General features: G+C 38.1%; 1 protein-coding gene across 2 annotated transcripts in view; it reads left to right on the top strand.

Moving 5' to 3' along the window:
• LOC130588942 (ephrin type-A receptor 6-like) overlaps nucleotides 1-16,274 on the top strand; it is a 379,324-nt gene that overhangs the window by 352,575 nt on the left and 10,475 nt on the right. For both annotated transcript variants that reach the window (XM_057389986.1, XM_057389987.1), the window contains one exon: nucleotides 16,058-16,207. In XM_057389986.1, coding sequence (XP_057245969.1) covers nucleotides 16,058-16,207 — 150 coding nt within the window. The remainder of the gene's footprint in view (nucleotides 1-16,057; nucleotides 16,208-16,274) is intronic.

Below are 16,274 nucleotides of genomic sequence, written 5' to 3'. Positions count from 1 at the left end.
TGCTGCCTTCTTCCTGTTCTAAAAATACCTAATCTTGTTCTGACTGGATGGCTGAGGAACATGCCCAGAGAGCACACAGTGAAGTTTTCATCAAGTGCAATTTCTCTCTGGTTATACCTGAAGGCAGAGCCAAATCCTTATTAAAAGCATATTGTAGATTCAGTTGTAGGAGCCTACTCATTTTAATACACATTGTATTATATTTCAGAGAGCAGAATTGTTTCAGGAATTGTTTCCTGGCTTCCTTGGCAAGATTTTTTTTGTCTGTGTGGCGAGGTTTGCCACAGTGAAGTCTCAGAGAGGACAGCAGAAGCGTGTGTGACTCTCTGTGGTGTTACACCTTTTTAGAGTCTGTTCTTCCATCTATCTGCCATTAAGTTTGTTTTTTCCCGTGCCCTACATATCAGTCACGTCAAAAATCTTTTTTCACTGCTGCACATTCTCTGTTTTGGCAAAATGTACTTTCCCCCACAGATAAGTACTTGACAMATGACAATATTTGATGCATGGACASCCTCTATCCAAGTGCTGTTATGGCCCAGGTAAAGTCCTCAATTTCTTCCAGTTTCACAGCTGGAGGATGCTGGGGAGTGTTTGTAGTGTGCAATATTCTTTGTCCTTTTACCTGTGATTTTTTTGTTTTGGATTGGTTTTTTGCTTTTCCTTTTTATTTAGTATCACCACCAGTTTTTTCTTTTAGATTTCTGCTTATAGTATAATGCATTTTCCTGGGCTTTTTGCACAGACTGCTTTATGACAAATAGCAGAAGGGTTTTGTATTAGTCAGCTGTGCATCAAGGGACGGTCTCTGCTAATCTGTGCRGTAAAAAAAGGAAATGTATGAAGCACACACAAAATTTTAAGTAGAGATTTATGTGACATGCCAAAGACTCGTCAAAATAGAGATGACTACCTCAGGCTCTGAAAGTTCTGTCCAGAAGGTCTGTTCCATTAAGAGAAATGGCATCATTGCACGCTTCAATTTGTGTGCAAATTTAATTACAGCAGACGCACAGGCTGGGCCCCACAAACTGCTGGCATCTCACTTGTCAGAACGGGTGATTTTACTCTGAGTTATCATTCTTTGGGAAGCATCAGCTGGAATGATCATGGCACTGAAATGCTTTTCACAAAAAAAAAAAAAAAAAAAAAAAAAAACAACTCAAAAACTTGTCTCTTAAAAATTCCCCCTAAAAGTACTTGTTAAAAATATAATGAACTTCTGCCATTTGGGTCATAATTTTTTCATGAAAAATTAGGCTGGGACAAGCATTTATGAGGAACCTACCTCTCTACACCCAAGATCTTATATTAGTATATTCAAGATGTGTATTTTGATAGATTTTTTGTGGGAAAAGGCTATTTTTCATAGTTAAAATGCACACAACTCTTTCTGCTAGCTGTGCAACACCACTTTTATAGTCCATGTGAACGGCAGCTCCAAGCTGTTCAGTGTTCCTGCAGGTTTCATTAGCATCACACACTTTTATTTGCAGTTGCTGTGTTGCTAACATCTCCCTGGACCAAGCTGTTCTTTGCTCGCCGACAATTCTTTCATGTAGGCACATGTGTTGTTTTCTTTATGYCACAGTCCTTCAAAATACCAAATCCCAATTTTCTGTCTTATTAAGTTTTTATAGGCCAATAGCTTTCAGGAGCACAACAGAAGTTGGTAAGACCCCATGAGGATTCTGGGAGGATGAGGCTCATTCTTATGAGCCGTCATAATCATCTTGTTTCTACGCAACTAGTAAATATAATCTCACAGTTTTTCCTGCTTCTAAGTATTTCTACCTGCCGTGTTGTTTTTAAGAAAATACGCAACTTGTCACAAAAGGCAAAACAACAAACGRATCTTCAAAGAAGAAAATCTTCTGGGATGAGGCATGAAAATCACAAGGATTTTTCCCTTTTCCCTAATTCTGCCTCTTTCACTTTTGCTCCTTGCTTTGTGTCAGCTTCTCAAAAGTACAGAGAGAGTAGGGGAGGGCACTTAGCTGATCTTGCTGCTTACTTATCCAGGGTCATGACAGTGTGGATAAAGCAAACTACCATGTTTATCCTAGAAATGGACCAAATGCTGCGTGTTCATTGGAACATCTGTGAGTTTGGCTTGATGACAAGTCCCAGAGCAACACAAGAAAAGCAACATTTTGCTCCTGCAGCTTAGTAGTGCTGATGTGTTTTTAATCAAATTAATGGTAAGAAGAATAAGACTTAATAGAAAAAAAAAAGATAAAACAAAACAAAAACAATACAAATCCAAGCCTAAAATATGAAACTGAATTTCCATTATGAAAGTTAGCATGCAAGTGGAATAACAGAAAAAGAGAAAATATTAGCTTGCTTTCTGATGCTAAACTGCTTTTGAGCTAAACTGAATAAAGAAAATAGAACAGATTGTCTGACCTTAGAGCTTAAATATCTTTCTGCTGGTTTTGTAGTGTTTACAAAATCAGAGATAGGAGATCAACACCWTTGTACTTTGGGGCATGCAACTCAGTRCTGCACTGAGGAAAAGGTTTGATTTATTAAAGTGAATRTAATCCATTATTTAACAGCCTAGAKATTTATATATATTACTGTGGCTTGATAACTTTAGCAACAGTGGAATATAAGGCAGGACTGGTAAGCATTATAAGGATTGCTGCAAGGTGCAAKGTCGAGTTGTTAAAGGCAATACCTTTCTTTGAGTCACATCGTTTATCCTTTCCTGGTTAGGTGAATGCTGAGAGTAACAGTGATTTTTCCATACCAGGTTAGAACTGGTTCTGCTTTTCCTATAACTATTTCATTCTTTAAAGTCTGTAAATAGATTTTTTTTTTTTATATTTAAACGAACACTGTGAAGGAGAAAGGTGTCCATAGCAGTTGACCATTATTTAGTTTGGCTGTTTTAAGAAGTACGAAATCTGTCATCAATCACATGTGAGATGAAGGCACAGCCCAGGAAGCCRACAAGTGCTTAAACTGAAACTTTATTTCAGAGATTCTTGCTCTTCTGCCTTGCAGTTTTACCCATGTAAATCGTTTACAGCCTGATTTCAGTAACTATGAGCATCCAGAAATCCAGTTACTGCCAGTGGGAATTGCAGGTATTCAGAATATCTGATGGTCCTCGACCTCTGTCTCTTTTTCCCACTGTGAAAAGGAGACAGCAGCTTTTTCAGAGGGTTGCCATGAGAACTTTACTTAGGAACTGYAAAATGCACTGATGAGCAAAATGGCCAAGCAGTGTTATTGCACCATTTTCATGTTTAATCATTTCAGCAAAATCACCTCTTGTTTTTGGAAATATTTACAAAATATGAAGCATGAAAAACAACTTCCCTGATTTATTTACATTGCTTGGAAAAGYCATTATTGGTCAGTGTGCCTCCAAAAAAGACTTTATAGGCTTTTATGGAATTGTGAAGACAATTGAGCAACAATATAAAAACAAAATTGTTTATCTGAGTCGAGGTTTTTGTGTGGTGCATTTGCTGTGATTATTATGAATCTAAAGAAGGCAGTTTGAACACTGAGCTTTTCAACCCTCAAATGCCAAAATAAACAGAATTATTTAAGTATACTCATGCTTATTTTTGCTATACATTTTTAATGAAGCAGCAATTGCCCATATTCCACTGCTGAAAATCTTGAACAACTGAAAACTTTTGAAGTACTTAAAAAAGACCAAATGTGCCATAAAATGCCATGGCATTAGTCCATGGAAACACTGTGCATATTGCAAAAAGCAATACACATGAAAAAAGAAAGATTAGTCCATTGCTCTCGTTAACTCTTTTGTGATTAGGGATGGAGGGCATGACTTTGATGTTTYTTTTAAATTRTGCCAAAAGTGCAGCCTAATCTACYTTTCATTAGTTGAAAGAATCTGTGCCCCAGAGAGATGGATSCTCTGGTCATGGGGAAAGTCTCAGAGAGTATTCCAGAAGGTGTGGAAGTTTGTTAAGGAGGATAGATGAGTCACCTGTATCAATTTCCCAGAGCACATTCTTAAGGTTGTAATTATTCAGCTGTCTGGTACATGGAATAAATCAAGTGGTGTTCTGGAAAATGCTGATAAGGGATGGTGGCCTCTTTTCAGAGTTGTTTTTGGTGGTGTTCAATCACTGGACACTGAGTTTACCTGAAGGWTTTTCATCTTGATACAGTGTTTAACTGAGTGCAAGTATGATCCCCATCCTTTGAAAGATTCAAGTTCTTATTTCAGGTCTTTCGTTGGATTTTCACTGGTTGTTGGGAATTCCTGAGAATGATCACCAGGCTGCTCCAAAAATTTTCTGGTCTACACCAAAACCAAGCAACTGAGGAATGCAYTTGTTATAAAATATACCCTACTTTGCTGTGAGTGTGAAAATAAGTATTGTCTGTTGTYTTGATTAGCATTTTGGGTTGGTTTATTTTCAAGTGATACAAATTTTGAAGACAAGGTTGAACTTTACCACTTTACAGAAAAGACATTAGAAACAAGAAATCAAAACCATGCATTAGTATTCCATAACTTCATGATTTGTTGGTATCAAAACCAGTTGTCATTAATCTCYTTAAGTATATAAGGTCATCAGAAATCAAGTGGGAGCAAAAGAGGAAGTTGTTAACTACAGACAGAGGAGAGAAATGCATTTTCCTAAAATGTCATCAGTTCTGCTGAATTTTTTAAKTTATTCTGCCTTCCCCAATGCTTTTACCTGAAAGAGTTTCCCTTCAGATGCTGCAGGCACAGCTGCGCTGGAGCTTCCTGTTGGAATGCATATTGCTTTATTTGTCCACCAGAGACTTGGAAATCCATTTCCTRTCTCTATATTCATATATGCATATGTGCATTTTTCAGTATATAAATGTAACTCGGATGATTGAAAAAAAGCAAATGTCAGTGCATGTGATTTGTTAACACAAAAAGACACTTCCTGCAGAAGTTGCACCCATATATTATGAAAGTTTCCATGTAAGCAGGACTGCCATGCACCTGTGCCTGAAGGCAGTTTAGCCAGCTTGGCCATAAATTAATGCTGAAAATAATTAAAATGGCTGTCTCTCAACAAATTTGGGGTTTAAGAAGCTTTGCCATTTGATTATTTACCACTGCTAAATTAACATTTCTGAATTAAAACTTAAAAACAAACAAACTCCTTGTTTTCCAAGATCCTGAGCTAGGTAGATTTTTTTAATGAAACAAACAACTGGCTTTTTTTTTTTTTTTTTAATCTATAGAGACATTCTAAAAAGTCAAAACAATTTTCAGCCACCTTGATGAAGCTTTTTGGGGGAACCAATGAAGGTAATGTTAAACAAAACATCCCTACAGGATGTGTGTCCCTAGGAAACAGTCTCTACTSTTAAGTAGAACCACGGAACCACTGAAGTTGGAAAAGACCTTTAAGATCATTAAGTCTAAGTGTTAGCCAAACATTGCCAAGTCCATCACTAAATGTCCCTAAACACCACATCTACATGTCTTGTAAATATCTCCAGGGATGGTGGCCCAGCCAGTTCCCTGGGCAGCCTGATACAAGGCTTGACAAGCCTTTTGGTAGAGAAATTTTTCCCAATATTCAAGTATCCAAGTACAACATCCAAGTAATTTCCACAATATCCAAGTAGTGCTTCATCACAATATTTCCTTCTGATGATGTCTTACTGTAATATGTCCCAGAAATGACAACTGATGTATTATATGATAAARTAAAATATCCCCTGAGCAAGGTACAGGAATGATAAATTATGTTAAAATTGTGATTCCCATTATATTGTCATCAGTCAGATGCTGATATAGTACAATCCACCATCAGAAAAACATACTCTAATAGGGTATWACTCAAAGTGTTATGCCATCTGGGGATTACAAGGTGTAAATTCGACTTCTAGAACAAAAGGTATTCCAGYGCCACAAGTCACAAACAGCCAAAAATAAAGTATATATGTCAAGATATAGAAAAGGTACAAGGGTCTAGGAAAGGCAATTGTAAAAGTCAGAAATAGATCCTCAGTGTCTGTAAGCCAGCATTCATAATCTACACATGAAACTGGCCTTGCTGCTGGTGTGGCTGGAGCTGCCATCAGATCATCAGTCAGTGCTTTGCTCTGGTGAGTTGCTGATGAGAGTGAGGTGGAAAGCAGGTTGATGTTCAGTGGCCTTTACTCAGGCAGCTGGCAGAGATTTGGTTCAATGTGGGTATCTGCAGGAAGGCTTGACCACATTCCTGTGCCAGACTATTCATCATCCAACAGATGGTTATCTTATTATTCAACAATTTGCATACTGCCACACTGCAGTGATCTATGGACAATGCCACTATGTCACTAAACCAAATAGAAATATCAGAGAAGCTTTGCTGTGAAGCAGTTCTCGCTTGGACTGAAAATCGCTCCTGTGTGTTCATTTCTCTGAAATGTTTTTGGTGATACACTTATCTGTGTTTCTGCAGTTACAGTCTAGCAAGGCTGCATTGCACCTTCTGCTGCAATGGTAAGAGCTGGGCTCCGTGATCCCTGTGCATCCTTTCCAGCTCAGAATATCCTGTGRGGCTGTGGGATGCCTTCCTGGGTCAGAGGACAGGGAAGATCTTATTTCATGAGCAGCAAATTAATGAAGCCCTGTGTCCTGGGGCTTCATTGCAGACACCAGCTGCATTTTCACGCCACAGTTACCTGTTCCTCAAGCTGCCTTCTGCAACCTCGATAGCACAGCTTCTGATCTTCTGAGAATACCCCTATGGCACCTTCCCAATACCTCCAGCTTCTTGCTGAGCTCTTCCACTTCACTGGTAAAGCTGAGATCCCTCCCATGCYCCTGTGGCCTCATAAAATATCACATTACCATAAGTCTTCCACATCCCTCTCCCTATCTCCCAGTAGCCCAAGTAATTGCCATCTGGGCAACTTGTGTTGTGCCTGAAATTGTGCAACCTGATGGGCTACTGAGCTGCTGTCTGGCCCAGAAGAACAGCAGCATYCTGAGTTCTTCCATCAGGAGAAATACTCTGATCTCTCTGCTTTGCTTGGTACTGGTTTTTATTAAATAAATGGGAAATAGGTAAGGGATCAGCTGCATGCTTGTAAAGGTCCAGTGGTCCCTGAGATACCCCAGGCAGAAAGATCTCTGCAGAGAACTGGCAGACACAAGACAGTGTCAGACCTGCATTTTCCTAAAGTGACAGCTGGTGAGCAAGTGACAGTGCCAAAAGGTGCATTGGACACCATGTTTAGGTGATTAGATCCGTGCTTTGAAGTCTTTCCCATCTCTGCCTTCATACCATCCATGCTTTTGAAATTGCCAGTGGTTCAGAGCTCCCAGCCCAATGTTGGCTGGCAGACAGATGTGCTGGTGGTACAGCTGTGGCTCCTAGACTTCATTTCTTTGGAAAACCAGCAGGGTGGCACTAGGMGCATTTTGGCCTGTTGTGGGAGAACTGGCTATTACTGTCTTCTTTGCTGAGCCTCACTGCCCACCCGCCCTTGGCAAGCCACTCCTTGTCTTTGTCCCTCTCTGTCCCCAGATGGAAGGAAGAACACAGTTCTCAGTGTTTGACACATCCCTGGTCCTGTCATGCTGCTTGGTCCATGGCCCTGGACTCAGCTGCTTTGTCTTCATCAGCAGCTGTTCTCTCATCTCCTTTTCAATATATAAACCACATTTTTATTCAGTATGGGCTCATTTAAACATGAAACTTCCATGATTCCTAACGGTCTGGGAATGCTTTTATTCCTTCTTTTTCTCTAAGTGAAATTATTTATTGCYAATGAAAGATATGATACCAAAATCTTTACAAGACAGTGTTGTGTCTCAGTGGAGCAAACATAAGACTTCCATGTGTACATCCAGTAGTCAGCCTTCATTCTCTCAGGGCAATAATTTTACAGTTTCTTCTTCTTAGGGTCCTTTCTCCTTTGCTAAAACTTACTAGCAGCAGAACTGTTTTATTTCCTTTTGTCAAAAGGTTTGGTCACAAAGGTTATCCATAAAAATGGATAGAGACATAGGAATGTAGTCATAGAATCAACAACAAAAACCAAATGTCTTGTGATCCTTCAGATAGCCATGCACAATAATACTATTTCACATTAAAGAACACATCACTTCAGATGACTTGCTTTTAAATTAACTTTTAAAATGTTTTTTACACTTTCTTTTCTCCCAAAATGCTGTTGACATGTGCAGCACTGAATTTCCCCAGTGACACTGTTAACCATGTGTTTATATTTTACCTGCAAATGAACCAAGTTGATGGGAAGAGAAGAATGGCCCAACTCAGGTGCAGTGCTTGTGAGCTCCGAAGCGTGAATCCATAAGGCAAACAAGCAGTAGATTCCATGGAGGAATTACAGATTCTCAGTAATAAGGGAGTGCACATGCTGTGCACATGATGCATTCTCAGTTCGGGTTATTGAGCTTTCAGCGGTCTGTGGCTCAAAGACTCCCTTAAATCACAGGCAGGTCTTTGTGCGTAATGCCCTTCACAGATATTTCTCCTGGAAGTTTACCTAGTTACTTTTGAAAATRTTTGAATTTTTAGAGTCTGTGACATCCTGTAGCAATGCATCTTCTAAAAAAAAAATTGTTTTGTTAATGTTTTTAATCTGCTGCTCGCTACTTCTGTCTCATGTACCTTGGATCTATTTTCTCTGTCTATTATCTGATCCATTATATTCAGGGTATTATAGACCTTTTTTCCCTTTCTGTAATTCTGTACCTTTGATCACCTTTCTGTTAGTTTCAATGTATCCTTTTGGCATGAGGGATTAAGACTGTGGTCAGTAAGCAATATGCAGGAATATCCTAGGTTTCAACAGTGCCGCGCTTTTTCCTTTTCCTGATTATTATTACAATTTCATTCCATTTTTCCCTTTACTCTGCTTTTGAGCAGTGAGTTGGTACTGTTAGAGAGCCATCTCTGTTATAAGTACAAGACATCTCTTGAACAGTGACAGTTTAGTGTAAAGTCATGTTAATTGTTACATGAAGTTAGGAGCATTTTATTCCCTGTGCATCACTATGACACTGAATTTTGTGATGTTAGCATCATAAGGTTCTTTGGCAAATTTTTGTGGTAAGTCATCATCATCTCTACTGCCATGAATACCTTTGGATTTCTAATACAATTTTATGTGTTTCCACTTTAGGCCTGTATTATAGATTCTACATACCCTGCCTGTAGGATATGAGCATTGATCTCTGGGGGATGCCACTCCAAAAACTGACCTTTTATTTTTGACTGTTTGTTTCCTCATCTTTTGACCAGCTACTTCTCCATGAATTGACTGAAACTTAAATAACCAGCAAACTCCTTCAGGATAAAATGAGAAATGACCTTACAAAAACGTGAGCAGAAAATTTAATTCATCAGTTACTAAGATATTAATTATCCTCTGCACTTCTTGCTGCAGAAGGGATGAAAAGTAAAGCAGTGATACTTGCAGAGTAGTTCAGTCCTATAACAATTCTGATCATCATCAATGTGTGGCACTGTCACTCTCAGAAGGAAAGGGTAACTTTTGTGGCATTTCCAATTTGTTTCYAAAATAAATTTTGAAGAAGCCCTAGGTAAATAAAAACTCATGAACCCYGGGGAACACTGTATATGAATTCAGTATCTAGGTCCCTACATTTTGTCTAGAACAGCATCCCCAAGAATAGAATATGGAAATGTTTACTGGAGACAGTACTATACCCTGTAATTATAGTGTTAATTTTGCATTTAAATCCATTTCAGTTGTTTTCACTTTCCAAGTTTCCAGATGCTTYTGAGTTTGTACTGGCTGCTTCAAATTGCATAGTGTGGAAGGAATTATGGCAGGGGTTCAGGGGCAAAGCAGAAGAATATGAATGATCTGGGCATTACAGCAGCACAGAGAGAGGCCACTTGATTCCTGAAACATGGAAAAGGTTTGCTGTGCTCATCAGCTAGATATGAGTGTTGAAATCACTAGCTGTGAAATCGTTAATGATGGATAATAACATCCAGTGTTCAAGCAGTGCATGGTAACAGTTTATTTTTGATCCAATAATAAATACTTCATGAAGCCCTGGGCAAGCCAGGAGCATAATTTCAGAGATGAGCTTTCCTGATGCTTTTAAGAAAGGATAGTGCCTAGTAAGCTCTTTTTWAAAAAACTTAAATCACTTGGGTTTAGAGAAATATTTGTGTTTGATAACTGAGTTCTGCCAGAAGAACCACATAGCAAATTCCTTTGTTGCAGAGTTGTGCAACGTAAGGCATCCTTCAAATAAGCATCTCAGAACAAATCCTTTTCACCTTTTCCATTGACTTTGGTAGGACTCCTTGTGTAAGCAAAGTGGATGGGTGCTGGATGTGCAGACTGAAGGACTCTGGAGGAGGAACTCTCCAGAAATTGGTTACGGCTGTAATGTGAGCTGTGCTGACGCAGCTGGCAGATAGCTTGAAATTGRTGCTCTTGAAAACAGATAGATCTTGGCCAGAAATATTAGTTTCAAGGAAAAATGACATTTTTTCCTATCAGTACCGCCAAATAGTTCTATAGTTTCTAAACTAGATTTGGTAGAGATGCATGCTCCTGATATTTAATTTCAGAAGGGGAGAGGGTTTCTCTGTGATCAAGGGTCAAGCACACAATASTGTAAAATGCATTCTTAATCCTAAAGAATTCTAAAGTACCACTCTCTGAAACAGTGTGAGACTCCTTGGCCCCACCAGTCTAATCATAACCTTTCAAAAGAGATTTTCCATAATACTTGTGTTTATCTGTCTTTGTACACTTGACTGGTTCTCACCAGGGATCTGGTGACACATCAGTCCTGACCTGTCTGGCCTGGATTGAATTACTTTKCTCATTTAAAAACTAAACAAATATTTTAATGTTAACTGATATTTCTGGCAACAAACCAATCTATTTTCATTGAACTCCTTGTAGATAAAGGCATCATGTCTAACCAGGCAAGATGCATAATCCAGTTAGTTACAGAAACAAGAGACAATGCTATCAGCCACTTTTATTTGGGAGTTTGCTGTATCTTTGTCGCTGTATAAAGTTCCTTAAATTGCCCTGTCAAGAAAATATGARGGCAGGATAGATGTAAAGGGTCCAAAAAATCATGACCATTTCACTTATGTGGATTTTGAGGGTCAGAACTATGCATTTTTATCAGCCTTCTCATGATTTCTCAGCTCAAGGTAAGATCAATGCCTCAGAGCAGGCAAGGGGCTGCATGCTGAAGGGCTTTGTTTCAAAGGAAATGAATGCTGCTGCCACTACTAATGAGAATCTCCACTGTATTACAGAGTCTTCCTGATTTCATAGTTCTTTGAATTTCAGCAAAGTAATTTAATAATGCTTTCATTTTTGAGCTAAAGGACGACAGGGTAGGATATATCTGCCTTGCTGGAGGTTTGCATGTATGTGTATCACTACTCAATTTGTCCATCTGAYGGCCTTTAGGAAGACAAAATACCAGATTGGTGTGGAATATTTTGGGAAAGCACCCTGAYAACACCTCTGATGTTAGTGCTGGTTAATGTGAAGTGTTTCTGGTGATTGTAGACAGACATTTCATCCTGCCTGCTTTGCTTCTGCAAATATCTTAATGCTGAATCTTTCCATCCATCAAGAGCTTTCCCTCTTTTGGAAGAAGAGCTTTCCCTCTTTTGGAAGACACAAATATGTGCATTCTAGGGGTTAACAGACACTAAAATAAACACATTCTCAGAGCCATAAATAACTTGTTCTGAAAATCTGAATGGCTAACTTAGGAGAGGAAATCAAGTTCCACATAAATTCAGCATTGTTAATCAGGACATTTGAAAGAAAATTAATATTTTCCTAGAGATTAAAAGCAAATTCAGTCTTTTTGAAAATCAGGGGGGCTTATTCATTTCAATTCAGTGGAAAATGAGACTTGTAGAACTGACTGAAATTGGGCATAATGAGCACAAATTCTGAAATGCTTTTGCAGAGCAGTTTTGTTATCTTGCCATGTAGTTCTTCTGATACTTCAATAGACACTTTTCAAAAAGCACAACAGAAGACTGTTGAGAGTACTGAATAGTTCCAAATTATGATTTGAGGATGTTAAATTCTGACTACTTGTAGCTTTGCACATGAAAAATTTGAGCATCAAATAAAAGCATCACTCCAGTAAAGTGACAGACATTTTTGTACAGAATGATGAAATGTGTCCAATATTTAAAACTAATCTCTCTCATTACTTTCGTCTCTCTTCACTCTGAAATTAYTTTTCCCCCTGTTCCTGTCATTTGGGGCAGAGGAAAAGACAGGTACTATACTTGTGTCTTCAGTGTTGTATCTCAGGCTCTCAGTCACTCCTCACTTTAATGAGCTACCAGGGCATGCCAGAAGTTCTGGGCATCTTCCTTCTTTGTTTCTTCACATCACGCATTTTGAGCTTGTTGATATATCCCAACCTTTTTTATTGGTAGAATAATGGGCTGTAGCTGCCAGCTACATTGTACTGCTGGAGTTTGGAAATAAGAATGGATTTTTAATTAAAAGAACTGTTAATGCCTCCTGGTTTTAAAGAAATGTCTAACACATAGAATAGGAAAAAAGAATCAAACTGGAGAAGGCAAAAACACAGCTGTGGCCACACAACACATCACAAGCACTTTTTGGTGGTGTGAGCTTAGAAAAGAGATGGCATTTTGTGAAGACTGTCTCTCTTTCATGCATAGCCTGAGGTGAAGAATGAGGCGTTCTGCACCGTGGAGTTCCAATCCTGCCTTTAAATATGCGGCAAACTGTGCTGTTGCAGGTTCTGAAGGGAAAGTGAGTGTGTGTGTAGGTGTGGCCGAGGGGGTAAATTTCATTTCAAGGGCTCATCTCTGAACAGTTCCACAAGCTAAGCAATATGAGCCYAATATTATAATTCCAAGGGGACCCTTGATGCTGCGTGGTAAAATTGCTTATTAAATTACAATCACAAAAAAGTCAGGAGATAGRCACTGTTCAGCTGGAGCATACAGTAAAAAGGGCTGAATTCTAATTATTTGAACAGTGGAGTTAGTGTTATTTCACTGTGTGAAAATAAAATTAGGTTATCACTGATATCATTATTAATGTATGAGATGAAGCAGAAAAACAATTTGTTTCCTAACACCCATTCTGCCCCTCCTCCCCAACCTCCCCCCACCAAAAGAAATAGAGAGAATAACCTAAAAGCAAAAAGGRCTTTCTAATGCAGGCAGCTCTGACAGGTTTCATTGCAGTAGTAGCAAAATGATTTATAAATTATCTTAATTTGAAGGTGAGGTGTTGTGTAAACAGTAAGTATTGCATTTATTATTTCCCCAGTTAGATTAAAATATAAAAAGGCATATCCAATATCAAAAACACTGTTTATTACTCTAATCAGAAATAGGAAATATATTTTTGGCTACTCTAAACCTTATGTGTTCTTTTATTATGCATGAGCAGCTATTACTACTGTTCAGTCATATATGTTTCTTAAGGTAGTCATATTGCAATCTCTACTTTTTGAATGGCTTTCAAATCAATAAAACCACTTTTTTGCATAAAAAAGATATKCTGCAAACATAATTAAGTATTGAAATTTACATTTTTATGAATATAACAACTTCATACACAAGATGAATCCACTGTAAAAATTTTAGAGCTTTTTAGAGCGGCACAAAATGATTTTATTTTACAACTCTGAACACATCTTATGCCCTTGAACGTGAACTGCCTTGAATTTTTCTTAAGATTCTATTCTCCAGTCTCATTTTCACACTCAATGAGCCACTACTGTTTCAGTCCAAAAGGGATCAGTCAGTGGACCTGTGTCATGAAACTATTTGTAGAGTCTGATCAGATATTTTAAAACTCATTTTTATTTAGCCAGGAGTCACAAATCTAGCTGCAAATGCTGGTCAAGATGTCCCTTCTCTTTTGAGTATGATTTGGGAATACAAAATCAGATTTAAGAAAAGGATACAGTGTAAAGACAGTCTTCCTGTTATGTTATCCATACCACATTATAGACACTAGAATAAAATCTATAAATATCCAAATGCCTTTTATTTGCATGTATAGATTTTTGGTTTGCCTGCAAGTAGAAATTTAACTATTAACATAAGAATTTCATTAAACTTTTTAAAAAATAATAAATGAATAATAGAACTCTCCAAAACAGGAATCTAACTGAGGATGGAATTATGTAAGTTTGGTRATAAAATGTTTGGAAATAAAGAACTAAACCTGATCTGGTAAAAAGAACAAGGCCCAAAGCTCTGGGGTGTGAAGAGATACTTTTGAAGTACCTTCTGCAGTTAGACCCTAAAATTCTGTTTCTCAGAGGATACATCCTTTTGGTTGGATGTTCCAGTGTAGGCTGTACATTTGTGGCATTGAATAGCTAYTTTTTCAACTACCTGAGGAAGCCTGGACTTGCATATTTCATGAAATTTCTTTGAAACCAGGCTGTGGGATCAAACACCAAGTGCTCTTACCCAATTTCTTTAGAAGGTRTAAATAAATATTTCCTGCAGAAGAGACAAGAAATTAACCTGGCATTTCCTTTGAGAATATCTTATCACACCTCTCCTTTGTCCCCTTATTTCTTCATTCTCATACCCAAAAAMCACTTTTAATTCCTTCCCAAGTGGAGCAGTGGTGCCAAGAAGGGACCAAGAGCATCACACGCTGCAGTGCAGGTGACAGCAGGTGGGACATTAAATCTTTTGCACCTCTGATGTGCTAGAGCAGTGATCTTGGGCAAAAATACTTTCACCTTATTAGTGCTAAAATCAGTAAGTGGTTTGCCACAAGTGAGGAAGGAAAGACTTTGCCACTGTCCTACGGCAGAAATGTTAACCATGCATTTTCCATCAGCAAGGAGAGCTTGGCTTAGTGACCACAGGCACAYGGATTGGAGTTTGAACAATTTATTGGCAGAACAAACATCTTCTCAAGCAGCCGAAGTCAGGCCTGAACAACTCACAGACAATCTTTTATACATTCAAAGAAAATTAACAGAGATTTACATACTTGTTTTTAACTGTGGCTTCTCTTCAATTGCCAAATGGRTGTTCTAGTTCATTTCCTCTTTTGTTTCAGTCAGATATACAATTATAACACTGAGCAGAATCTATTACTGCTSGTTGAAAGCAACTACTGCTGAGTGAGCTCAGCTCTACTGACTGCCTCCTTCTACCATCTAGTGGCACCTTCCCCATACTGCTCTCTCTCTATCTAAAAAGTTCAATCAGAATGATAACTAATGTATTGAAAAGAAAAAGTCTTGAAAAGAAAAATATGTACTTTTGAAATGAGCAATGTATCTGGAGAGGAAATACTTCTTTTCTTCTGAAATGGAAAAGTCATTTTCATACAGAAATTATTTATGGGAGAACAGAAGAGATTCAGTGGTGTAAAGTACTAAGGACAGAGAAAAAGTCTGCATCCTGTGGTCTTGTAAATAGTATTAGGTTTGTTGATTGATTTCTTACCTTTTTTTTTTTTTTTTGTGGGAAAGCTTGAGTTTGAAGTTGTAAGCTGCAGAAAGATACTGTCAAATATCCTAAGAGAATGCCTATTTAGAAACACACTTGGTTTATTTTCTACCTGGATAGTTAAAGGGCACAAAAAAAATTAAATATATTATCAAATGTAATGTTTTGAAAGCATATAGAACATCTGTAGTTTCCTTTCTGATTATATTATTTTATGCAGATATTTCAGTGTTTTATTTTTCAATAGCTATTTCTGTTTCATTTCAGGAAAAAGCTTAAATGTCAGTGAACTAGGAATTTAAGGCTTGGGATGTTTTCAATCAAAAGGCATGTTCTGATTATTTATATGACTGAACAAACATTAACCRTCTTAAATGCCTTCTGTGCTCTGAACTGAGTGGTTTTCACAGAGTGTGGGTATTGGTGAATTAGACTATGTTCGAAATAATTTTTTTAATTCCATAAAAAAGGCATATTTCTTCCTTTCCACTTGCAGCAAATTGAAAAAGCAAATTGACAGAAATCAAAATGCAGATTTTTTTCTTTTCTTTTAAAACATGCTATTCTGTATCCTAGTCATATTGAGAAGCTTTCAACCTCTCTTCCAGGGTGGAAAGATCCCCATCAGGTGGACTGCTCCTGAAGCCATCGCTTACCGGAAATTCTCCTCGGCCAGCGACGCGTGGAGCTACGGAATTGTCATGTGGGAGGTGATGTCCTACGGAGAGAGACCGTACTGGGAGATGTCCAACCAGGATGTGAGTACTGYCCAGGACTAATCTGCAACTTCCTGAAATGTGCTTTGAAAATTATTGCCATTCCCTG

This window comes from Malurus melanocephalus, unplaced genomic scaffold (genome assembly GCF_030028575.1).
Source record: "Malurus melanocephalus ecotype Western Australia unplaced genomic scaffold, MMel_1.1 scaffold_21, whole genome shotgun sequence".
Lineage (NCBI taxonomy): Eukaryota > Metazoa > Chordata > Aves > Passeriformes > Maluridae > Malurus > Malurus melanocephalus.
Note: the sequence above shows the minus strand (reverse complement) of the source record. Positions and strands in the feature narration are given on the sequence as shown.